Source organism: Lucilia sericata, unplaced genomic scaffold (genome assembly GCF_015586225.1).
Source record: "Lucilia sericata isolate MDLA Ls3-8-SP2 unplaced genomic scaffold, ASM1558622v1 Contig000130F_arrow, whole genome shotgun sequence".
In the NCBI taxonomy this organism is placed as follows: Eukaryota; Metazoa; Arthropoda; class Insecta; order Diptera; family Calliphoridae; genus Lucilia; species Lucilia sericata.
In genome coordinates, this window is record NW_023994162.1 from 465,752 (window position 1) to 490,585 (window position 24,834).

Here is a 24,834-nt window from a genome sequence, read left to right on the forward strand (position 1 = left end):
TTTTAGGTTACTCATATAAAAATCGATTTTTGGTTATTTAAGAAACTACAGCCGATTTTTGGTTTCTCTTATAAAAATCGATTTTTGATGGAATATGAGAGTGATCACAGATTTTCGTTATTTTCTTAATTGGAGCGTTATTTAAGAAACTACAGCCGATTTAAGATTTCTCATATAAAAATCGATTTTTGGTAGAATATGAGAGTGATCACAGATTTTCGTTATTTTCTTAATTGGAGCGTTATTTAAGAAACTACAGCCAATTTAAGATTTCTCGCATAAAAATCTATTTTTGGTGGAATATGAAAGTGATCACAGATTTTCGTTATTTTCTTAATTGGAGCGTTATTTAAGAAACTACAGCCGATTTTAGGTTTCTCTTATAAAAATCGATTTTTGGAGAATATGAGAGTGATCACAGATTTTCGTTATTTTCTTAATTGGATCGTTATTTAAGAAACTACAGCCTATTTAAGGTTTCTCATATAAAAATCGATTTTTGGTGGAATATGAGAGTGATCACAGATTTTCGTTATTTTCCTAATTGGAGCGTTATTAAAGAAACTACAGCCGATTTTAGGTTTCTCATATAAAAATCGATTTTTGGAGAATATGAGAGTGATCACAGATTTTCGTTATTTTCTTAATTGGAGCGTTATTTAAGAAACTACAGCCGATTTAAGAATTCTCATATAAAAATCGATTTTAGGTGGGAATATGAGAGTGATCACAGATTTTCATTATTTTCTTAATTGGAGCGTTATTTAAGAAACTACAGCCGATTTTAGGTTTCTCATATAAAAATCGATTTTTGGTGGAATATGAGAGTGATCACAAATTGTCGTTACTTTCTTAATTGGGGCGTTATTTAAGAAACTACAGCCGATTTAAGATTTCTCACATAAAAGATTGATCACAGATTTTCACTATTTTCTTAATTGGAGCGTTATTTAAGAAACTACAGCCGATTTAAGGTTTCCCATATAAAAAACCGATTTTTGGTGGAATATGAGAGTGATCACAGATATTTTCTTAATTGGAGCGTTATTTAAGAAACTACAGCCGATTTAGGAATTCTCATATAAAAATCGATTTTAGGTGGAATATGAGAGTGATCACAGATTTTCGTTATTTTCTTAATTAGAACGTTATTAAAGAAACTACAGCCGATTTAAGATTTCTCATATAAAAATAGATTTTTGGTGGAAAATGACAGTGATCACAGATTTTCACTCTTTTCTTAATTGGAGCGTTATTTAAGAAACTACAGCCGATTTTAGGTTTCTCATATAAAAATCTATTTCCGGTGGGATATGAGAGTGATCACAGATTTTCGTTATTTTCCTAATTGGAGCGTTATTTAAGAAACTACAGCCGATTTAAGGTTTCTCATATAAAAATCGATTTTAGGTGGAATATGAGAGTGATCACAGATTTTCAATATTTTTTTAAGTGGAGCGTTATTTAAGAAACTACAGCCGATTTAAGATTTCTCATATAAAAATTTTCGTTATTTTCTTAATTGGAGCGTTAATTAAGAAACTACAGCCGATTTAGGAATTCTCATATAAAAATCTATTTTTGGTGGAATATGAGAGTGATCACAGATTTTCGTTATTTGCTTAATTAGAGCGTTATTTAAGAAACTACAGCCGATCTTAGGTTTCTCATATAAAAATCGATTTTTGGTGGGATATGAGAGTGATCACAGATTTTCGTTATTTTCTTAATTGGAGCGTTATTTAAGAAACTACAGCCGATTTTAGGTTTCTCATATAAAAATCTATTTTTGGTGGAATATGAGAGTGATCACAGATTTTCGTTATTTTCTTAATTGGAGCGTTAATTAAGAAACTACAGCCGATTTAGGAATTCTCATATAAAAATCTATTTTTGGTGGAATATGAGAGTGATCACAGATTTTCGTTATTTGCATTATTTAAGAAACTACAGCCGATTTAAGGTTTCTCATATAAAAATCGATTTTTGGTGGGATATGAGAGTGATCACAGATTTTCGTTATTTTCTTAATTGGAGCGTTATTTAAGAAACTACAGCCGATTTAGGAATTCTCATATAAAAACCGATTTTAGGTGGAATATGAGAGTGATCACAGATTTTCGTTATTTTCTTAATTGGAGCGTTATTTAAGAAACTACAGCCGATTTAAGACTTCTCATATAAAAATAGATTTTTGGTAGAATATGAGAGTGATCACAGATTTTCGTTATTTTCTTAATTGGAGCGTTATTTAAGAAACTACAGCCGATTTTAGGTTTCTCATATAAAAATCTATTTTCGGTGGGATATGAGAGTGATCACAGGTTTTCGTTATTTGCTTAATTAGAGCGTTATTTAAGAAACTACAGCCGATCTTAGGTTTCTCACATAAAGATCGATTTTTGGTGCGATATGAGAGTGATCACAGATTTTCGTTATTTTCTTAATTGGATCGTTATTTAAGAAACTACAGCCGATTTAAGATTTCTCATATAAAAATCGATTTTGGGTAGAATATGAGAGTGATCACAGATTTTCGTTATTTTCTTAATTGGAGCGTTATTTAAGAAACTACAGCCGATTTTGGGTTTCTCATATAAAAATCTATTTTCGGTGGGATATGAGAGTGATCACAGGTTTTCGTTATTTGCTTAATTAGAGCGTTATTTAAGAAACTACAGCCGATTTTAGTTTTCTCACATAAAGATCGATTTTTGGTGGGAGTGATCACAGATTTTCGTTATTTTCTTAATTGGATCGTTATTTAAGAAACTACAGCCTATTTAAGGTTTCTCATATAAAAATCGATTTTTGGTGGGATATGAGAGTGATCACAGATTTTCATTATTTTCTCAATTGGAGCGTTATTTAAGAAACTACAGCTGATTTTAGGTTTCTCATATAAAAATCGATTTTTGGTGGAATATGAGAGTGATCACAGATTTTCGTTATTTTCTTAATTGGAGCGTTATTTAAGAAACTACAGCCGATTTTAGGTTTCTCTTATAAAAATAAATTTTTGGTGGAATATGAGAGTGATCACAGATTTTCGTTATTTTCCTAATTGGAGCGTTATTTAAGAAACAACAGCTGATTTAAGATATCTCATATAAAAATCGATTTTTGGTGGAATATGAGAGTGATCACAGATTTTCATTATTTTCTTAATTGGAACGTTATTTAAGAAACTACAGCCGATTTTAGGTTTCTCTTATAAAAATCAATTTTTGATGGAATATGAGAGTGATCACAGATTTTCATTATTTTCCTAATTGGAGCGTTATTTAAGAAACTACAGCCGATTTAAGATATCTCATATAAAAATCGATTTTTGGTGGAATATGAGAGTGATCACAGATTTTCATTATTTTCTTAATTGGAGCGTTATTTAAGAAACTACAGCCGATTTTAGGTTTCTCATATAAAAATCGATTTTTGGTGGAATATGAGAGTGATCACAGATTTTCGTTATTTTCTTATTTGGAGCATTATTTAAGAAAATACAGCCGATTTTAGTTTTCTCATATAAAAATCGATTTTTGGTGGGATATGAGAGTGATCACAGATTTTCGTTATTTTCTTAATTGGAGCGTTATTTAAGAAACTACAGCCGATTTAAGGTTTCTCATATAAAAATCGATTTTTGGTGGAATATGAGAATGATCACAGATTTTAATTACTTTCTTAATTGGAGCGTTATTTAAGAAACTACAGCCGATTTAAGGTTTCTCATATAAAAATCGATTTTAGGGGGAATATGAGAGTGATCACAGATTTTCATTATTTTCTTAATTGGAGCGTTATTAAAGAAACTACAGCCGATTTTAGGTTTCTCATATAAAAATCCAATTTTCTTAATTGGAGCGTTATTTAAGAAACTACAGCCGACTTAAAATTTCTCATATAAAAATCGAATTTTTGATGGGATTTGAGAGTGATCACAGATTTTCGTTATTTTCTTAATTGGAGCGTTATTTAAGAAACTACAGCCGATTTAAGGTTTCCCATATAAAAAATCGATTTTTGGTGGAATATGAGAGTGATCACAGATTTTCATTATTTTCTTAATTGGAGCGTTATTTAAGAAACTACAGCCGATTTAAGATTTCTCATATAAAAATTGATTTTTGGTCGAATATGAAAGTGATCACATATTTTCATTATTTTCTTAATTGGAGCGTTATTTAAGAAACTACAGCCGATTTTAGGTTTCTCATATAAAAATCGATTTTTGGTGGAATGTGAGAGTGATCACAGATTTTCGTTATTTTCTTAATTGGAGCGTTATTTAAGAAACTACAGCCGATTTGAGGTTTCTCATATAAAAATTTATTTTAGATGGATTATGAGAGTGATCACAGATTTTCGTTATTTTCTTAATTGGAGCGTTATTTAAGAAACTACAGCCGATTTAAGGTCTCCCATATAAAAAATCGATTTTTGGTGGAATATGAGAGTGATCACAGATTTTCGTTATTTTTTAATTGGAGCGTTATTTAAGAAATTACAGCCGATTTAAGAATTCTCATATAAAAATCGATTTTTGGTGGAATAAGAGATTGATCACAGATTTTCGTTATTTTCTTAATTGGAGCGTTATTTAAGAAACTACATCCGATTTTAGGTTTCTCATATAAAAATCGATTTTTGGTGGAATATGAGAGTAATAACAGATTTTCGTTATTTTCTTAATTGGAGCGTTATTTAAGAAACTACAGCCGATTTAAGATTTCTCATATAAAAATCGATTTTTGGTGGAATATGATCACAATGATCACAGATTTTCATTATTTTCTTAATTGGAGCGTTATTTAAGAAACTACAGCCGATTTTATGTTTCTCATATAAAAATCGATTTTTGGTTGGATATGAGAGTGATCACAGATTTTCATTATTTTCTTAATTGGAGCGTTATTTAAGAAACTACAGCCGATTTAAGATTTCTCACATAAAAATCGATTTTTGGTGGAATATGAGAGTGATCACAGATTTTCGTTATTTTCTTAATTGGAGCGTTATTTAAGAAACTACAGCCGATTTTAGGTTTCTCATATAAAAATCGATTTTCGGTGGGATATGAGAGTGATCACAGGTTTTCGTTATTTGCTTAATTAGAGCGTTCTTTAAGAAACTACAGCCGATTTTAGGTTTCTCATATAAAAATCGATTTTCGGTGGGATATGAGAGTGATCACAGATTTTCGTTATTTTCTTAATTGGAGCTACAGCCGATTTTAGGTTTCTTTTATAAAAATCGATTTTTGGTGGAATATGAGAGTGATCACAGATTTTCATTATTTTCTTAATTGGAGCGTTATTTAAGAAACTACAGCCGATCTTAGGTAAAAATCGATTTTTGGTGGAATATGAGAGTGATCACAGATTTTCGTTATTTTCTTAATTGGAGCGTTATTTAAGAAACTACAGCCGATTTTAGGTTTCTCATATAAAAATCGATTTTTGGTGGAATATGAGAGTGATCACAGATTTTCGTTATTTTCTTAATTGGAGCGTTATTGAAGAAACTACAGCCGTTTTTAGGTTTCTCTTATAAAAAGCGATTTTTGGTGGAATATAAGAGTGATCACAGATTTTCGTTATTTTCCTAATTGGAGCGTTATTTAAGAAACTACAGCCGATTTAAGGTTTCTCATATAAAAATCGATTTTTGGATCACAGATTTTCGTTATTTTCTTTACTTAAAATTGGAGTGTTATTTAAGTATCTACTTATTGATGTATGTATGTAGTTCGCTACTATGTATTTCAAAAGGGCCGTTCTAAAGTGTTTGATATAATATGCTTCCGATAGATTTGTAGGTAGTGGGTTCGATTTCCACCAGAGACTAACTAATTTTTAATTTAACGTTTTTGCTTGCTATTGAACAGTCCGGCAGCTCTAACATGTTTTGTTTACATTTAAACAAGATTGCCACTGTAGATAAAAATGTCTGTTGTCAATATGGCAATATTAAATGTCTACCATATGTTAAGTGTTGACAACTTTGGCTTGTAATCAAACGCTTAATGAAATTTATGCATTTGTACATATTTTTGTTAAAAAAATTATTAAATTTGTTAAAATTATGTTTAATGTATTAGTAAAAATGTTTCAAAAAGTTATTTCATAGTTTTTATTATTGTTGTATTGAAATTTTATTAAGATTTGTTTTGTTTTAGCTTTCGCAAATGTTTAAATAGTTACAAAAATCGCTAGATTATCTATACTGTTTCAAACAAACTTTGGTTTTGTGCACAAATTGTTGGAAGAATCCTTTTGTAAAGGATATTTTGCCTAAAAATAGTAACAACCTGTTAGTTTAATTGCTATAATAAATAAAAATATAATATAAATACAAATTTAAGGGTGAGTTTAATATAACTTCCCACATAAAATAAAACGAAAATAATTAAAGAAAACAAGGAAATACATGTCATCTGGCTGATTAGAAACAAAAAGAAAAACACCAGAAAACATTGAAAAATCATTAAAATTTATTATACACGACAAAGAAAAGGACATTAACATAATTACGAAACAAATAGCGGTGACCAAGGATACCTGTGTAGACAAAATATTATTTATTTAAAGCAAATAATAGAAGAAACTACAGCCGTTTTTAGGTTTCTCTTATAAAAAGCGATTTTTGGTGGAATATAAGAGTGATCACAGATTTTCGTTATTTTCCTAATTGGAGCGTTATTTAAGAAACTACAGCCGATTTAAGGTTTCTCATATAAAAATCGATTTTTGGATCACAGATTTTCGTTATTTTCTTTACTTAAAATTGGAGTGTTATTTAAGTATCTACTTATTGATGTATGTATGTAGTTCGCTACTATGTATTTCAAAAGGGCCGTTCTAAAGTGTTTGATATAATATGCTTCCGATAGATTTGTAGGTAGTGGGTTCGATTTCCACCAGAGACTAACTAATTTTTAATTTAACGTTTTTGCTTGCTATTGAACAGTCCGGCAGCTCTAACATGTTTTGTTTACATTTAAACAAGATTGCCACTGTAGATAAAAATGTCTGTTGTCAATATGGCAATATTAAATGTCTACCATATGTTAAGTGTTGACAACTTTGGCTTGTAATCAAACGCTTAATGAAATTTATGCATTTGTACATATTTTTGTTAAAAAAATTATTAAATTTGTTAAAATTATGTTTAATGTATTAGTAAAAATGTTTCAAAAAGTTATTTCATAGTTTTTATTATTGTTGTATTGAAATTTTATTAAGATTTGTTTTGTTTTAGCTTTCGCAAATGTTTAAATAGTTACAAAAATCGCTAGATTATCTATACTGTTTCAAACAAACTTTGGTTTTGTGCACAAATTGTTGGAAGAATCCTTTTGTAAAGGATATTTTGCCTAAAAATAGTAACAACCTGTTAGTTTAATTGCTATAATAAATAAAAATATAATATAAATACAAATTTAAGGGTGAGTTTAATATAACTTCCCACATAAAATAAAACGAAAATAATTAAAGAAAACAAGGAAATACATGTCATCTGGCTGATTAGAAACAAAAAGAAAAACACCAGAAAACATTGAAAAATCATTAAAATTTATTATACACGACAAAGAAAAGGACATTAACATAATTACGAAACAAATAGCGGTGACCAAGGATACCTGTGTAGACAAAATATTATTTATTTAAAGCAAATAATAGAAAACAAAAAGGTAAGCGGAAAATATTTAAACAAAACACCTTTTTAGTAACACATTTAGTGCGTTTTGTGTATTTAAAATGGACAGTAGCGCAGCCATGGAACGTACTGCTACCACCAATCCTAGTAACACGGCCAAACGTAACACCAATGCTTCAGTAAACACAGCTGGAGGACGCAAAAAATCTGGTCCAAAATTTGAATTATCCGATGCCCAAAAGGCCGATATAAAAGAAGCATTTGATCTGTTCGATGTTGATTGCACGGGTTTTATAGAGGTGAAAGAGCTTAAGGTGGCCATAAGAGCCTTAGGTTTCGAACCCAAAAAAGAGGAAATTAAACGCATGATTGCTGAAATCGATAAAGATGGCACAGGACGCATTAGCTACAACGATTTTTTGCATTTGATGACCATGAAAATGGCTGAAAAGGATACAAAGGAAGAGATACTCAAAGCATTCCGTTTATTCGATGACGATGATACTGGTAAAATTTCATTTAAGAATCTAAAACGTGTAGCACGAGAACTGGGAGAAACTTTAACGGACGAGGAGTTAAGAGAAATGATCGATGAGGCAGATTTGGATAATGATGGTGAAGTGAATCAAGATGAATTTTTACGTATTATGAAGAAAACTAGTTTGTATTAAGGTGGTGGTAGTGTGAGAAAGAGATGTCAACAGAGGTTGAATTGATTGTGTTCCTTAAAAGATTTTTTAGGTTTTATTTATATTTAAATTGTAATAATTTTAAGAATTCTTTTTATACTTCTTTGCTTATTTGAAAAAAATAAGTTTTTATATATTTTTCTTAAGTATTCACTAGTTTTTTTAATAATTTTGTATTTATTTATATGATTATGGAGCTTTTAACTGAAATACATGGAATGTTTTATTCAATATTTTAAGTTGAAGTTATGTTTTAATAGTTATGTAGTCAGGACTATAGTTTAGCCTGTAGTTTGGACTATAGTTTAGCTTATAGACTACATTATAGTTTAGTCTATAGTCTAAACTGTAATCTACAGTTTAGTCTCCCATCTTGACCTTAGTTTGGTTTATTTTCATTTTGAAATTCTAAATTTAAAAATTTCTTTTTCCTCAACCTCTGCTATTTGTTTGCCTATGTATTTTATAAGTTTTCTTTTGCATAAAAAAACGTTAATTTCGCATTTTATAATAAGAAATACAAAAATATATGTCTGCTTTTTTAAAAGAATTATAATGCATGTAATTTTTATAAAAATTAAATAAGCACTTTTAGTGAAAATTAAAAAAAAAGAAGAAAACAAATATAACAACAAAAAATATAAAAATGTTTTAAAAATAAACACTATTTTACTGCACTTTACAAAAAAATACAAAGAATTTAACTTAAACAACTAAAAGTATACAAAATATGGCTTGTCTCAAGACAGGCATAGTATTCAATTATTATACATATAAATAAATTAGTAACAAATCTTTAAAAATGTTTCTTTAGATAAGCACGCATAGTCCAAATTAGTTTAAACAGAATTTAAGCAAATTCTAAAAGAGCTTATGTTAATTAAACAGACTTTGTCACAGTATTTCATTTTGTCTTTCATCATGTTCACTTCTAGAAATCATTAAAAGAAATATTTACAAAATCAAAAAAGAAATTTTCTTTCTAAAATCTAAGAAATTTCAAATCACAGCGACAAGTCTAATCAGGGAAACTTTCAAAGAAGTATTTATATATTTTGATAAAGATTTTTGATTAAAATAAAGAGTTACAAAAGAAATATATTTTAAATGAATCTAGAGATTTTATGAGACCTTCTCTCCGTCTGTATTGAAGCCAGCGAACTCGAGTCGAAGTTTTTTTTTTTATAGGCTTGACTAAAGTTTAGTCCATAAACTTGTCTGAACCATCCAAACTATAGTCAAATTTATTGAGTAAACTGTAGTCAAGATTTAAGGCTATAGTCTAGACTATAGCCTATAGTCTGGATTATAGTTTAGTCTATAGTTGGGCCTACAGTTTAGTATGTAGTCTAGACTATAGTTTAGTGTATAGTCTGAAGTATAGTTTATAGTGTGGACTATTTTTTATTCTATAGTTTGGAGTATAGTTAGTCTATAGTCTGGCCTATAGTTTAGTCTATAATCGGGGCTACAGTTTAGTCTATAGTCTGGACTATATATATATATATATATATATATATATATATATATATATCTATATATATATATATATATATATATACATATATATATATATATATATATATATATATATATATATATATATATATATATATATATATATATATATATATAGTCTAATGTCTGGACTATAGTCCGGATTATAGTCTATAGTCCTGACTATAGTCTGGATTAATGTCTATAGCCTATAGTCTTGACTGCAGTCTATAGTCTTTACTATAGACTATAGTCTGGACTATAGACTATAGTCTGGACTATAGACTATAGTCTGGACTATAGACTATAGTCTGGACTATAGACTATAGTCTGGACTATATTCTATAGTCTGGACTATAGTCTGGACTATAGTCCTGACTATAGTCTGGATTAATATCTATAGTCTGGACTATAGTCTATAGTCCTGACTATAGTCTGGATTAATGTCTATAGTCTATTGTCTGGACTATAGTCTATAGTCTGGACTATAGCCTATAGTCTTGACTGTAGTCTATAGTCTTTACTATAGACTATAGTCTGGACTATAGTCTATAGTCTGGACTATAGTCTATAATCTGGACTATAGTCTATAGTCTGGACTATAGTCTATAGTCTGGACTATAGTCTATAGTCTGGACTATAGTCTATAGTCTGGACTATAGTCTATAGTCTGGACTATAGTCTATAGTCTGGACTATAGTCTACAGTCTGGACTATAGTCTATAGTCTGGACTATAGTCTATAGTCTGGACTATAGTATATAGTCTGGACTATAGTCTATAGTCTGGACTATAGTATATAGTCTGGACTATAGTCTATTGTCTGGACTATAGTCTATAGTCTGGACTATAGCCTATAGTCTTGACTGTAGTCTATAGTCTTTACTATAGACTATAGTCTGGACTATAGTCTATAGTCTGGACTATAGTCTATAGTCTGGACTATAGTCTATAGTCTGGACTATAGTCTGGACTATAGTCTATAGTCTGGATTAATGCCTATAGTCTATTGTCTGGACTATAGCCTATAGTCTTGACTGCAGTCTATAGTCTTTACTATAGACTATAGTCTGGACTATAGACTATAGTCTGGACTATAGACTATAGTCTGGACTATAGACTATAGTCTGGACTATAGACTATAGTCTGGACTATAGACTATAGTCTGGACTATAGACTATAGTCTGGACTATAGACTATAGTCTGGACTATAGACTATAGTCTGGACTATAGACTATAGTCTGGACTATAGACTATAGTCTGGACTATAGTCTATAGTCTGGACTATAGTCTATAGTCTGGACTATAGTCTATAGTCTGGACTATAGTCTATAGTCTGGACTATAGTCTATAGTCTGGACTATAGTCTATAGTCTGGACTATAGTCTATAGTCTGGACTATAGTCTATAGTCTGGACTATAGTCTATAGTCTGGACTATAGTCTATAGTCTGGACTATAGTCTATAGTCTGGGCTATAGTCTAAAGTCTGGGGCCAAATTACGGCATACGATATCGATCGAAATCTCCATTTAGATTCTATTGAGATTTCGATCGATATCATATGCCATAATTTGGGCCCTGGACTATAGTCTGGGCTATAGTCTAAAGTCTGGACTATAGTCTATAGTCTGGTCTATAGTCCGGACTATAATTTAGTCTATAGTCAGAACTATAATTTAGTTTACAGTCCCAATTGTAGTCTAGTTTTTCTATTCCCCTAAATTTATTTAAAATTTGTTAAAAAAAAATCAAATTTTAATTTTTAATTAAAAAATTATTTTTCCTTTTTTATTTAAAATGATATTTTTTATTATTTTATAATCAGTAATGAGTGTTAAATATTTTTTTTTTTCGAGTTTGTTCGGGGTTTGTTTATATTCGCTTGTCCTATAAAATCAAGATCTTAACTTTTTATTTGAATATTTTAAGTTTTATTTTACGAAAAATGTTTTAATATAAGACAATTTTATAAAAGCAAATTAATTTAGGAAAAAGAAAGAACTACAATTGAAATTCTTTTATTAAAGACTTATTTATGGGTTGATTTTGGATAAAAATTTATTTCTTTTCAAATAAAAATGTTTAAGAAATCATATTAAAATAATGTATTTACAAAAAACTAAAAGGATTATACACAAAAAAAATAAAGAAATAAATTTAAAAAAAATAATTTTAAGTTTTAAATTGATAATTTGTTTAATAATTTAAACATTAAAATGATAGAAGTGAAAGAAGAAAATGTATGAAATATTTTGAAGGTTTCATGGCAAAATAAAATGCTTTAATTTTTGTTTCTAATAGAGCTGTTGGTAGTAGATTATTGTTTAATTTTAATAATGAATAAATAAAATAATTATATTTAAAATGAAAAAAAAAAAACATCTGAGTTTAATTAACATGTGTTGAAAAATTAAGCATATTTCTTTCATTTAATTTAAATTAAAATATAATTAAAAGAGTAAGTAATAATACGTTCACATTTAAAACAAATTTAAAACACATATGGAAAGAAATCCAAGGAGTTTCTTTACTATAGGCCATGGATAAGGGGAGTGTAAGGGCAGGCTATATGAGCGGGACAGACTTAAGAGACGTTTGTATGTTTTAAAATTAGAAGATATTTTTGTAATTTTCCCTTATTTTGTAAAATTATTATATGTATATTTATTAAAATTAAAAAAAGTATTAATTTGTTTAAGCCTCAAAATCAGAGTCATCATCATCTTCGCTATCGATAATACGCTTCTTCTTTTTCTAAAAAAGAGAGAGAGAGAAAAATAAATTAATAGGGTTAAGGAAACAAGTCTGGACTTGAATAAATTATAAAAAATAAGTAAGTAAGTACAGTATACACTATACTATTGACTAGACTATGGACTAGACTATTGACTAGACTATTGACTAGACTATGGACTAGTCTATAGGCTAGACTATAGACTAGACTATAGACTAGACTATAGACTAGACTATAGACTAGACTATAGACTAGACTATAGACTAGACTATAGACTAGATTATAGACTAGACTATAGACTAGACTATAGACTAGACTATAGACTAGACTATAGACTAGACTATAGACTAGACTATAGACTAGACTATAGACTAGACTATAGACTAGACTATAGACTAGACTATAGACTAGACTATAGACTAGACTATAGACTAGACTATAGACTAGACTATAGACTAGACTATAGACTAGACTATAGACTAGACTATAGACTAGACTATAGACTAGACTATAGACTAGACTATAGACTAGACTATAGACTAGACTATAGACTAGACTATAGACTAGACTATAGACTAGACTATAGACTAGACTATAGACTAGACTATAGACTAGACTATAGACTAGACTATAGACTAGACTATAGACTAGACTATAGACTAGACTATAGACTAGACTATAGACTAGCATAGGACTAGACTATAGACTAGACTATAGACTAGACTATAGACTAGACTATAGACTAGACTATAGACTAGACTATAGACTAGACTATAGACTAGACTATAGACTAGACTATAGACTAGACTATAGACTAGACTACTAGACTATACTGACTATAGACTAGACTATAGACTAGACTATAGACTAGACTATAGACTAGACTATAGACTAGACTATAGACTAGACTATAGACTAGACTATAGACTAGACTATAGACTAGACTATAGACTAGACTAGACTAGACTATAGACTAGACTATAGACTAGACTATAGACTAGACTATAGACTAGACTATAGACTAGATTATAGACTAGATTATAGACTAGATTATAGACTAGATTATAGACTAGACTATAGACTAGACTATAGACTAGACTATAGACTAGACTATAGACTAGATTATAGACTAGACTATAGACTAGATTATAGACTAGACTATAGATTAGACTATAGACTAGACTATAGACTAGACTATAGACTAGACTATAGACTAGACTATAGACTAGACTATAGACTAGACTATAGACTAGACTATGGACTAGACTATAGACTAGACTATAGACTAGACTATAGACTAGACTATTGACTAGACTATGGACTAGACTATAGACTAGACTATAGACTAGATTATAGACTAGACTATAGACTAGACTATAGACTAGATTATAGACTAGACTATAGATTAGACTGTAGACTAGACTATAGACTAGACTATGACTAGACTAGACTAGACTAGACTATAGACTAGACTATAGACTAGACTATAGACTAGACTAGACTATAGACTAGACTATAGACTAGACTAGACTATAGACTAGACTATAGACTAGACTATAGACTAGACTATAGACTAGACTATAGACTAGACTATAGACTAGACTATAGACTAGACTATAGACTAGACTATAGACTAGACTATAGACTAGACTATAGACTAGACTATAGACTAGACTATAGACTAGACTATAGACTAGACTATAGACTAGACTATAGACTAGACTATAGACTAGACTACAGACTAGACTATAGACTAGACTATAGACTAGACTATAGACTAGACTATAGACTAGACTAGACTAGACTATAGACTAGACTAGACTAGACTATAGACTAGACTATAGACTAGACTGTAGACTAGACTATAGACTAGACTGTAGACTAGACTATAGACTAGACTAGACTATAGACTAGACTGTAGACTAGACTATAGACTAGACTGTAGACTAGACTATAGACTAGACTAGACTAGACTATAGACTAGACTATAGACTAGACTATAGACTAGACTATAGACTAGACTATAGACTAGACTAGACTAGACTAGACTAGACTATAGACTAGACTATAGACTAGACTATAGACTAGACTATAGACTAGACTATAGACTAGACTATAGACTAGACTATAGACTAGACTAGACTAGACTATAGACTAGACTATAGACTAGACTATAGACTAGACTATAGACTAGACTATAGACTAGACTAAAGACTAGACTAAAGACTAGACTAAAGACTAGACTATAAACTAGACTATGAACTAGACTATAGACTAGACTATAGACTAGACTATAGACTAGACTATAGACTAGACTATAGACTAGACTATAGACTAGACTATAGACTAGACTATAGACTAGACTATAGACTAGACTATAGACTAGACTATAGACTAGATTATAGACTAGACTATAGACTAGACTATAGACTAGATTATAGACTAGACTATAGACTAGACTATAGACTAAACTATAGACTAGACTATAGACTGAATATTGCATGGCTGTTCTGTGGTTTTGACTATAGTCTTTAATATATCCGATTCTCTTGACTTTAATCTGCACTGTCTTTAGTTTTGATTGTAGTCTTGATTATGGTCTACAGCCTTGATTATATTCTATAATCTTGATTATTATTTAGTTTATAATCTAGTTCTAGTCAAATTCTAGTAAGAACTATTCTAGTCTTCTTACCTTTTTGTCTTCCTCACTATCACTTGATGATTTATTTTTACGCGGTCTCTTAACTACTGCTTTCTTTTTAGGAGCTGGTGGTGAGTCTTCTTCACTTTGCTGTACAACAGCATTATCGGAATCTTCGTCATCCGATATTCTCTGGGTCTTATGGGTGGGTGCTTTCACCGCTTCATTATCTTTAAATACTAATTCACCCTCACTACTCTGTTCCTCTTCCGAATCTAAAAGACCGGAATAATTGATCTTTTTAGTAGCCTGACGACGTCCAGGACGATCGGCACGTGGTGCCACACTGACTGACATATCAACATCACTGCCGGATAGAACATCCTCTTCTTCATCAGAACTGCCAGCTTTCTTTTTGCGCTAAACATTGAAAAGAATTGAGTTAGTAAAAGACTTTATATCTAAACATTTTTTTTACTTACTCCTTTAGGCTTGAAACCCAATTTGGTTTGTTTAAGACCATCCTCACCGGCCTCCTTCTTTTTAGGGGCTCGCTTGGTACCGGGTTCTTTTTTAACCTTGACCGCCTTGGGTGAGGATTTGGGTCCTTTGGCGCCACCCTCTACTAAAGCATCAAAATCATCCACTTCTCCGGCAGCACCTTCCTTACTGGCCTTCTTGTCCACCTTTTCCTTTTTAACCTTGGTAGTGGCTGCCACAGCGGCTGACACCTTTTTCATTATCTCCTCGGTTACCTTGAATTCTACTTTAACACCTTGAGGATCAGGGAATACATCAGCATTACCATCTTTATTGCCACGTTTCTTGAGGGCAGCATTGGCGGTGGCTTTGTTCTTGGCCAAAGCCTTGGCTTGTTTCTTATTAATACCCAACTCATCGAGACGTTCTTTCTCCTCCACCTCATTAAGTTTCTTTTCCAATTCATCTAAATCATCCAACCACAACATTTCAATGGTTTTAGCCTTTAAGGCGGCCAATTCAGCCAATTTTTGATCTCTTTGTTTTAACAATTCGTTTTTACGTTCCTCGGTCAACATCCACATGGACATGCCCAACAGGTAATCGAACTTTTTGACATCGGTGAGTTTTTGGAATGCTTTTTCGGGATCAGCAGGCAATTTTTTCTCTTTTTTAATGGAGGTGGAGGCCGACTCTTCTTCCTCCTCTTCTTCATCATCTACCTCCTCTTCCTCTTGTTGGTTAATACGTTGTTGCCATTCTTTAACGGGATCGGGACGATAGCCACGCTTGATGAGCTCATCTATCATGGCTTTACGTTTTTTGTTTTCTACCACCAAAGTACGTTCACATTTCTCCAAAATGAAACGTGCCTGATCGGTAAGACGGTCGGCTTGAGCCGTCAATTGACCCACCAAATATTCCTTACGTTTATTGTAATATTCCAAACGTAAAGGATAGAAAGCTCTTAAAATATCCAAAGAAGTGGGATAACGTCTTAAACAATTCAATTCATCGAAACAATGCATTTGATTGGTGGACAAAGATGAAGTCAATTTGAAAACACGATGGAAACCACCTTCCTCTTGTTGCAAACGATCAAATTCTCCAGGAGCCAAAGTGATAACAAAACGTACCGTGGTATCGGTATGATACTCACGATAATCCGAAATAATTGCCTTAACTTTCTCCGATCCCGTTGAGAGAGGTTCAAGAACATTTTCCTTATAATTTTGTGTCCAGGTGCCAATGGGTAATTCAGAAATTTCTATTTTATTGCCCTGTATAATTTGTATATTACCCGAACTTATATAACGACCATCGGATATATACTCAATGGGACCACGGAAGTTCTTATACCAGGGATGCATGGGTTGGGGTTCTTCTTTAGCTATCATTCGTCTAAGATTCTGCATAATATCACGAGGATTGTGATTATAGATCTTGGTAGACCAACCGGTGCCAATACCATCGGCACCATTAACCAAAACCATGGGTATAACTGGCATATACCATTGTGGCTCAATCCTTTGACCATCATCCACCTCATACTGCAGCAAAGGATCATCATGGGGATGGAAAATGAGACGTGCTAGAGGAGACATTATAGTGAAAATATAACGAGCGCTGGCACAATCTTTGCCGCCCGTTAAACGTGTACCGAATTGACCTCTAGGCTCTAGGAGATTAATATTATTCGAGCCCACATAGTTCTGGGCCAAATTAACAATGGTCATTTGTAGTGATACCTCACCGTGATGGTAAGCGGACATTTCAGCCACCGAACCTGACAGTTGAGCCACCTTAACTTCTCTCTTATCATTACGTTTAAAGCAGGTGAACATGACCTTACGTTGACCTGGCTTAAAACCATCTACTAGACAAGGTATAGAACGTACATTATCAGCATTGGAGAATAACACCAATTCCAAATTAATAAAATCAGCATAGGTGACAGCCTTAGTGCCTTTGGTGTAGAGATAGCGCTCGGGTAAGCCCAAAGTTTTACGTCTCTTTACTTCATCCATATGAGAAGTCAACCATTCTTTACGTGACTCAATATGTTTGCGTGAAAAAGCCATAACAATGCTGTCATCATCTTTGTTGCCATCATATTTAAATAAGATACGATGTCTATCCATGTCCTGGAAATATTCTTTCGCCTCCTTAGAGGTCGAGGTACCCAAACCTAAAATTGGCAAAGAAATATTACAAATCACTCTAGTTCTAGTTTAGATATAGTTCTAGTTCAGTTCTAGTTCAGTTCTAGTTCAGTTCTAGTTCAGTTCTAGTTCAGTTCTAGTTCAGTTCTAGTTCAGTTCTAGTTCAGTTCTAGTTCAGTTCTAGTTCAGTTCTAGTTCAGTTCTAGTTCAGTTCTAGTTCAGTTCTAGTTCAGTTCTAGTTCAGTTCTAGTTCAGTTCTAGTTCAGTTCTAGTTCAGTTCTAGTTCAGTTCTAGTTCAGTTCTAGTTCAGTTCTAGTTCAGTTCTAGTTCAGTTCTAGTTCAGTTCTAGTCGTTCTAGTTCTAGTTCAGTTCTAGTTCAGTTCTAGTTCAGTTCTAGTTCAGTTCTAGTTCAGTTCTAGTTCAGTTCTAGTTCAGTTCTAGTTCAGTTCTAGTTCAGTTCTAGTTCAGTTCTAGTTCAGTTCTAGTTCAGTTCTAGTTCAGTTCTAGTTCAGTTCTAGTTCAGTTCTAGTTCAGTTCTAGTTCAGTTCTAGTTCAGTTCTAGTTCAGTTCTAGTTCAGTTCTAGTTCAGTTCTAGTTCAGTTCTAGTTCAGTTCTAGTTCAGTTCTAGTTCAGTTCTAGTTCAGTTCTAGTTCTAGTTCAGTTCTAGTTCAGTTCTAGTTCAGTTCTAGTTCAGTTCTAGTTCAGTTCTAGTTCAGTTCTAGTTCAGTTCTAGTTCAGTTCTAGTTCAGTTCTAGTTCAGTTCTAGTTCAGTTCTAGTTCAGTTCTAGTTCAGTTCTAGTTCAGTTCTAGTTCAGTTCTAGTTCAGTTCTAGTTCAGTTCTAGTTCAGTTCTAGTTCAGTTCTAGTTCAGTTCTAGTTCAGTTCTAGTTCAGTTCTAGTTCAGTTCTAGTTCAGTTCTAGTTCAGTTCTAGTTCAGTTCTAGTTCAGTTCTAGTTCAGTTCTAGTTCAGTTCTAGTTCAGTTCTAGTTCAGTTCTAGTTCAGTTCTAGTTCAGTTCTAGTTCAGTTCTAGTTCAGTTCTAGTTCAGTTCTAGTTCAGTTCTAGTTCAGTTCTAGTTGAGTTCTAGTTCAGTTCTAGTTCAGTTCTAGTTCAGTTCTAGTTCAGTTCTAGTTCAGTTCTAGTTCAGTTCTAGTTCAGTTCTAGTTCAGTTCTAGTTCAGTTCTAGTTCAGATCTAGTTCAGATCTAGTTCAGTTCTAGTTCAGTTTAGTTCAGTTCTAGTTCAGTTCTAGTTCAGTTCTAGTTCAGTTCTAGTTCAGTTCTAGTTCAGTTCTAGTTCAGTTCTAGTTCAGTTCTAGTTCAGTTCTAGTTCAGTTCTAGTTCAGTTCTAGTTCAGTTCTAGTTCAGTTCTAGTTCAGTTCTAGTTCAGTTCTAGTTCAGTTCTAGTTCAGTTCTAGTTCAGTTCTAGTTCAGTTCTAGTTCAGTTCTAGTTCAGTTCTAGTTCAGTTCTAGTTCAGTTCTAGTTCAGTTCTAGTTCAGTTCTAGTTCAGTTCTAGTTCAGTTCTAGTTCAGTTCTAGTTCAGTTCTAGTTCAGTTCTAGTTCAGTTCTAGTTCAGTTCTAGTTCAGTTCTAGTTCAGTTCTAGTTCAGTTCTAGTTCAGTTCTAGTTCAGTTCTAGTTCAGTTCTAGTTCAGTTCTAGTTCAGTTCTAGTTCAGTTCTAGTTCAGTTCTAGTTCAGTTCTAGTTCAGTTCTAGTTCAGTTCTAGTTCAGTTCTAGTTCAGTTCTAGTTCAGTTCTAGTTCAGTTCTAGTTCAGTTCTAGTTCAGAGTTCTAGTTGAGTTCTAGTTCAGTTCTAGTTCAGTTCTAGTTCAGTTCTAGTTCAGTTCTAGTTCAGATCTAGTTCAGATCTAGTTCAGTTCTAGTTCAGTTCTAGTTCAGATCTAGTTCAGATTCTAGTTCAGTTCTAGTTCAGTTCTAGTTCAGTTCTAGTCAGTTCTAGTTCAGTTCTAGTTCAGTTCTAGTTCAGTTCTAGTTCAGTTCTAGTTCAGTTCTAGTTCAGTTCTAGTTCAGTTCTAGTTCAGTTCTAGTTCAGTTCTAGTTCAGTTCTAGTTCAGTTCTAGTTCAGTTCTAGTTAGTTCTAGTTCAGTTCTAGTTCAGTTCTAGTTCAGTTCTAGTTCAGTTCTAGTTCAGTTCTAGTTCAGTTCTAGTTCAGTTCTAGTTCAGTTTCTAGTCAGTTCTAGTTCAGTTCTAGTTCAGTTCTAGTTCAGTTCTAGTTCAGTTTAGTTCAGTTCTAGTTCAGTTTAGTTCAGTTCTAGTTCAGTTCTAGTTCAGTTCTAGTTTAGTTCTAGTTCAGTTCTAGTTCAGTTCTAGTTCAGTTCTAGTTCAGTTCTAGTTCAGTTCTAGTTCAGTTCTAGTTCAGTTCTAGTTCAGTTCTAGTTCAGTTCTAGTTCAGTTCTAGTTCAGTTCTAGTTCAGTTCTAGTTCAGTTCTAGTTCAGTTCTAGTTCAGTTCTAGTTCAGTTCTAGTTCAGTTCTAGTGCAGTTCTAGTTCAGTTCTAGTTCACTTCTACTTCAGTTCAACTTCAGTTCTATTTCAGTTCTACTTCAGTTTTAGTTCAGTTCCACTTCTGTTCTAGTTAGCAACAAGTTTTTAAATAACCCCAAAAAATAATTACCTTTGTAGTATTTGATATTATAGGTCTGATGGTTAGGAGTATCATTTTTCCATTCCTCGAACTCGGGCAGTGAATAGAACGACAATTCTTCATTTTTCTTAGTAGCCTTAACAATGGGTGTAATAAATTCCTCTAGGAAAGGTAAACGCAACAATTCCGGCCAATTGGTGTGTATAAAATTAATGAGTAGACCTTTGATATGAGAACCATCCTGATCCTGATCTGTCATTATCATAACTTTGCCATAACGCAGAGTTTTAATATCATCCATGGTAAGATATTTCTTTTTATACTGAAGTCCAATGATCTTACATAGATTATTGATTTCAGCATTTTCAGCCAATTGCTTAAAGGTGGCTTCACGTACATTTAACAATTTACCACGCAACGGGAAGACACCATAGAAATTACGTCCTATAACACCTAGACCCGAAACAGCTAAAGATTTAGCTGAGTCTCCCTCGGTTAGAATCAAAGTACACATGTAAGAGTTTTTGGTGCCGGCTTCGTTAGCATCTTCCAGTTTGGGTATACCCTTGATTTTGGTAGATTTCTTGCCACCGGTTTTGGCAATATCATTTTCAGCCTTGAATTTGGCCCAGGATAAGACAGATTCAACTATGCCAGATTTGGAGACGGCACCAATGAATTTTTCTGTTATGGCTGCCTTGGAGCCAAAACTTTTCGCCTGTAGAGTCATGTTTTCTTTGGTTTGCGAGTCAAAGGTAGGATTTTCGATTAAACAATTGACAAATACCCACAAATGATTGCGCACCTGGAAAGGTTTAATGCTAATGCCGCCTTTATTTTTCTTCTTTAAAACCTCCAGCAGCTGTTTAATGATGTTATCGACTACATGATCCACATGACGACCGCCCTTGGTGGTGGCTATGGAATTAACAAAGGACACCTGTTGAAAACCCCTATCCGAGGGACAGCAGGCTATTTCCCAACGTTCGCCACACTGTTCATAGACAATCTTAATGGGTTGACCTCCCTCATTCTCATCCTGTTTGATATATAAATCTATATAGTCCTTGAAATTCTTTACGGCCAATTTTTTGCCATTTAAATATACAGCCACGCCCTTGCTGGTGGCGGCCACATCAAATGCACGACGACACATTAAAGCCACTATATCCTCATCCAAGCGATCCATTTTAAATTTAGCCAAATCAGGACTAAAAGTAATTTTAGTATAATCAGTGCCTGCAAACTCTTTAATCTTAGGATCCGTGGTTTTTGTCATGTTAGCAGCCCAGGTTTGTTTGAAATGCTTTTTATACTGCTTAGTGGCCGTTTCAACAGTAAAAGAAGTGGAGAAAATATTACACAATTTGGCACCATAACCATTACGACCACCGGTAACTTTTTTCTCATCATCATTGTAATTGGACGAGGTTAAAAGATGACCAAAAATCATAGTAGGCACATACATCTTCTCCTCTTTGTGCATGGTAACGGGTATACCTTGACCATTATTCCATACCGATATCATATTCTTTTCCGGTTCTATGTCAATTTTAATGGTATTCATACTCTTATCACGCTGTTTGTTATCGGCAGCATTTACCAAGATTTCATCGAAAATCTTATAGAGACCGGGTACAAAAGAGATTTCACGTTGTACCATACGATTACGTTCTTCATTATAGACCCACATTAATTCCTTGGTATGTTCTACAGAACCAATATAGGTATCGGGTCTTAGAAGGATATGTTCTAATTGAGATTTCTTCTGATACATTTGTTCGATGGACATGCCACCGCCACCGGATTTACTGCCATTCTGCATAGAAGCCATTTTTCTTGGAAACTTTTTAGTAAATAATAGGAGTAGATACTCCGGGTTTATTGGTTTTTTACGAAAGATTTCAAACTTGGTTTGAAATTTTTTTTTAAAGAATAAATCAAGCTGTTGTTTGATAAAGAAAAAATATATAAATTTATTAAAACTTTAGCTAAATATGAAAATTTTGAATAAGGAACAAAATGAGATTAACTGAAACACTGCAATAACATTTTACAATTAATAGTATGTAGAATAACAAAATAAAACTAATAATATAGCAACGTTTTTATAAAAGGAACGAAATGAGATTAAGTGAAACACTGCGTAAATGTTCTAAATTTAACAATTTATTTAAATTTTCTCCTATATTCCCAGATTAAACCAATAAAATCTTAAATTTGTCAAAATGTTGAAACAAGGAACAAAATGGGAATAAATGAAACACTGCAAAAATGTCAAAAATATTATAATTTATAACAATATTCTACTATTTTAACAAAAGAAACTAATAAATACTTAAAATCTCATAATATTTGCACATGGAACAAAATGAGATTAAGTGAAACACAGCAAAAATGTTTTAAATTTAACTGTTTATATAAATTTTCTCCCATATTCACAGAAGAATCTAATAAAAAGTAATTTCTTTTTAATTAGGCAAAAGAAACTAAGTGGGAAAAGTGAAACTTAGTAAAAATGTTTAGAATATAACAATTTACAGGAAACTTCTCATATAATAACGGAAGAAACGAATAAAATTTTAAAATTTTAAGGTTTATGCAAAGGGAACGAAATGGAATTTAATGAAACAGTAATGAAATCATCATTCCAATTTAGGCAAATATTAGCCAAAGAAACTTATAAAACTTTTATTAAAAGAAACAAAATGGAATTTTATGAAACAGGAAACATTTTGCTTTTGTCCATTAATTTATAATATAAGAAACAAACTTCAATCCGGATTTTAGTTATACTTCTAGAGAAAATGAATCAAAACGAGCGACCTTCATAACGCAGATATTAACCTTAGTATACTAAAGTCTCCATTTTCCTTAAGAATTGTAATAAAGTAAACAAACAAGGTAATTTTTTAAAAGGTAAACAAACAAACTTCATAATTAACAGACTTTCCCTCATTTTGCCGCAGATGCAGAAAAATATAAACAAAGTAGATAGAAATTTATTTTTATAAGACTCTTGTGCATATTTCATTGAAAATGGCGTAGGGTATTTCAAATTCGTTAACAATGACGCTATATTTTTATCAAACATGTAGAAAAATGCTTGAAAAACCAAAAATAAAAAACAACAAACAAGAACAAAAAATGCCGATTCTCTGAGCGTCAGAGAAAGAGAGCAAAAGATTCCCATACTCATTGAAAGAGCGGGAAAAAAAATGATGCACATTGCAAAAAACAAAAAAAATACACACACATGCCGCATAAATTCATTTTAGAAATAAAAACTTTATTTAAATAAAAACACTACAAAAAAATAACTATTTAAACAATAAAAAATCTATAACACAATGCCACAAACAAGAATAAATAAGAAAGTAGAAAAAAATTAGCATGTAACAGCGCCATTTTTAATTTGCGTTAATGTAAAAAAGCACAAAAAAAAGGAAAACTACAAAAAAAGATGCAAGCGTCCGGTGTACATACAATTTGTATAGACAAATTTTACAAATAAACTATAAACTTTTCACTAGCCAAAAAGCCATTAATTATTATGTTTTAAAATTCTTACTCTAGAAAACTTACTTGTTCTTTAAATTATAAGTTCTGCACAATAATTGCAACTTTATTTGCAAATCTTTTAAGACGTTTTAGTAGACGCGCCGCTTCTCTTTTTTTTCCACAAATTGTCTGTGTAAAAAATGTGTTTTTCACTTTTTTCTAAATTTAACACTTCACTAACGTTTGGTACAAAAGAAAACTTGCAACACCACACATTTATTTGTAACAAATAACTTTTTCCTTTGCTTTTATGATTATTTTCAATATAAAATTGGTCAAAGGAAAAAATAATTATAAAAACTTTTTGCCGCACTCTCGCACTTCGACTGTTGATGGCAGCGTCGTCGTTTAACGTCTAAATTCGTGCAAAATTGTCGTTAAATTTACGAAATGTAAATGAATATCAAGCACAAAGCAAAATGTTGAAGAATGTCAAGCAACGCATTTTTTTGTCAAACACATGCTGTTAGTGTTGTCAAGATTTTGTTGTAGAAAGTTGCTGAAATGTTGTGAAAATCGCTTGAATATAATTGAAAGTCGCTGATAATGTTGTAATAATCTCTAGAATCTTGTCTAGATTTGTAATCTTCGCAAAATTTAAGCGATTTAATGTTAATAGCGCTTAAATTGTAGCACTTTTTGAAAAAATGTAGATAGAAAGAGAATGAAAATAAATTTATGCGGCACAGTGGGGAAATTTAAAAAAAAATAGGAAATTTATGTTGTTATTTTGTTTATGAAATGTCTGAATTTTAACATTTTTAGAAATACCAAAAGTCGGCTATTTAAATGCTGTAAAAAGTCTATA

At 31.9% G+C, this 24,834-nt stretch overlaps 2 protein-coding genes across 3 annotated transcripts; one reads left to right on the plus strand and one right to left on the minus strand.

The window, feature by feature from the left end:
• Window positions 1–7,302: 7,302 nt before the first annotated feature.
• On the plus strand, window positions 7,303–9,739 carry LOC119600956 (caltractin). 2 transcript variants are annotated; one of them, XM_037951561.1, is made up of 2 exons: window positions 7,303–7,693; window positions 7,772–9,739. In XM_037951561.1, the coding sequence occupies exon 2, from the start codon at window positions 7,779–7,781 to the stop codon at window positions 8,328–8,330; it is 552 nt and encodes a 183-aa protein (XP_037807489.1). In that variant the 5' UTR covers window positions 7,303–7,693; window positions 7,772–7,778; the 3' UTR covers window positions 8,331–9,739. The 2 variants fall into 2 exon arrangements, with proteins under 2 accessions (XP_037807489.1, XP_037807488.1); XM_037951560.1 differs by having other exon boundaries at window positions 7,334–7,693; window positions 7,769–9,737.
• A 2,733-nt stretch (window positions 9,740–12,472) lies between these two features.
• On the minus strand, window positions 12,473–24,453 carry LOC119600949 (DNA topoisomerase 2). Its single transcript, XM_037951551.1, has 5 exons — window positions 24,051–24,453; window positions 20,496–22,410; window positions 15,707–17,892; window positions 15,276–15,644; window positions 12,473–12,600 (listed from the first exon to the last, which is right to left on the minus strand). The coding sequence occupies exons 2-5, from the start codon at window positions 22,297–22,299 to the stop codon at window positions 12,541–12,543; spliced, it is 4,419 nt and encodes a 1,472-aa protein (XP_037807479.1). The 5' UTR covers window positions 22,300–22,410; window positions 24,051–24,453; the 3' UTR covers window positions 12,473–12,540.
• Window positions 24,454–24,834: the final 381 nt, after the last annotated feature.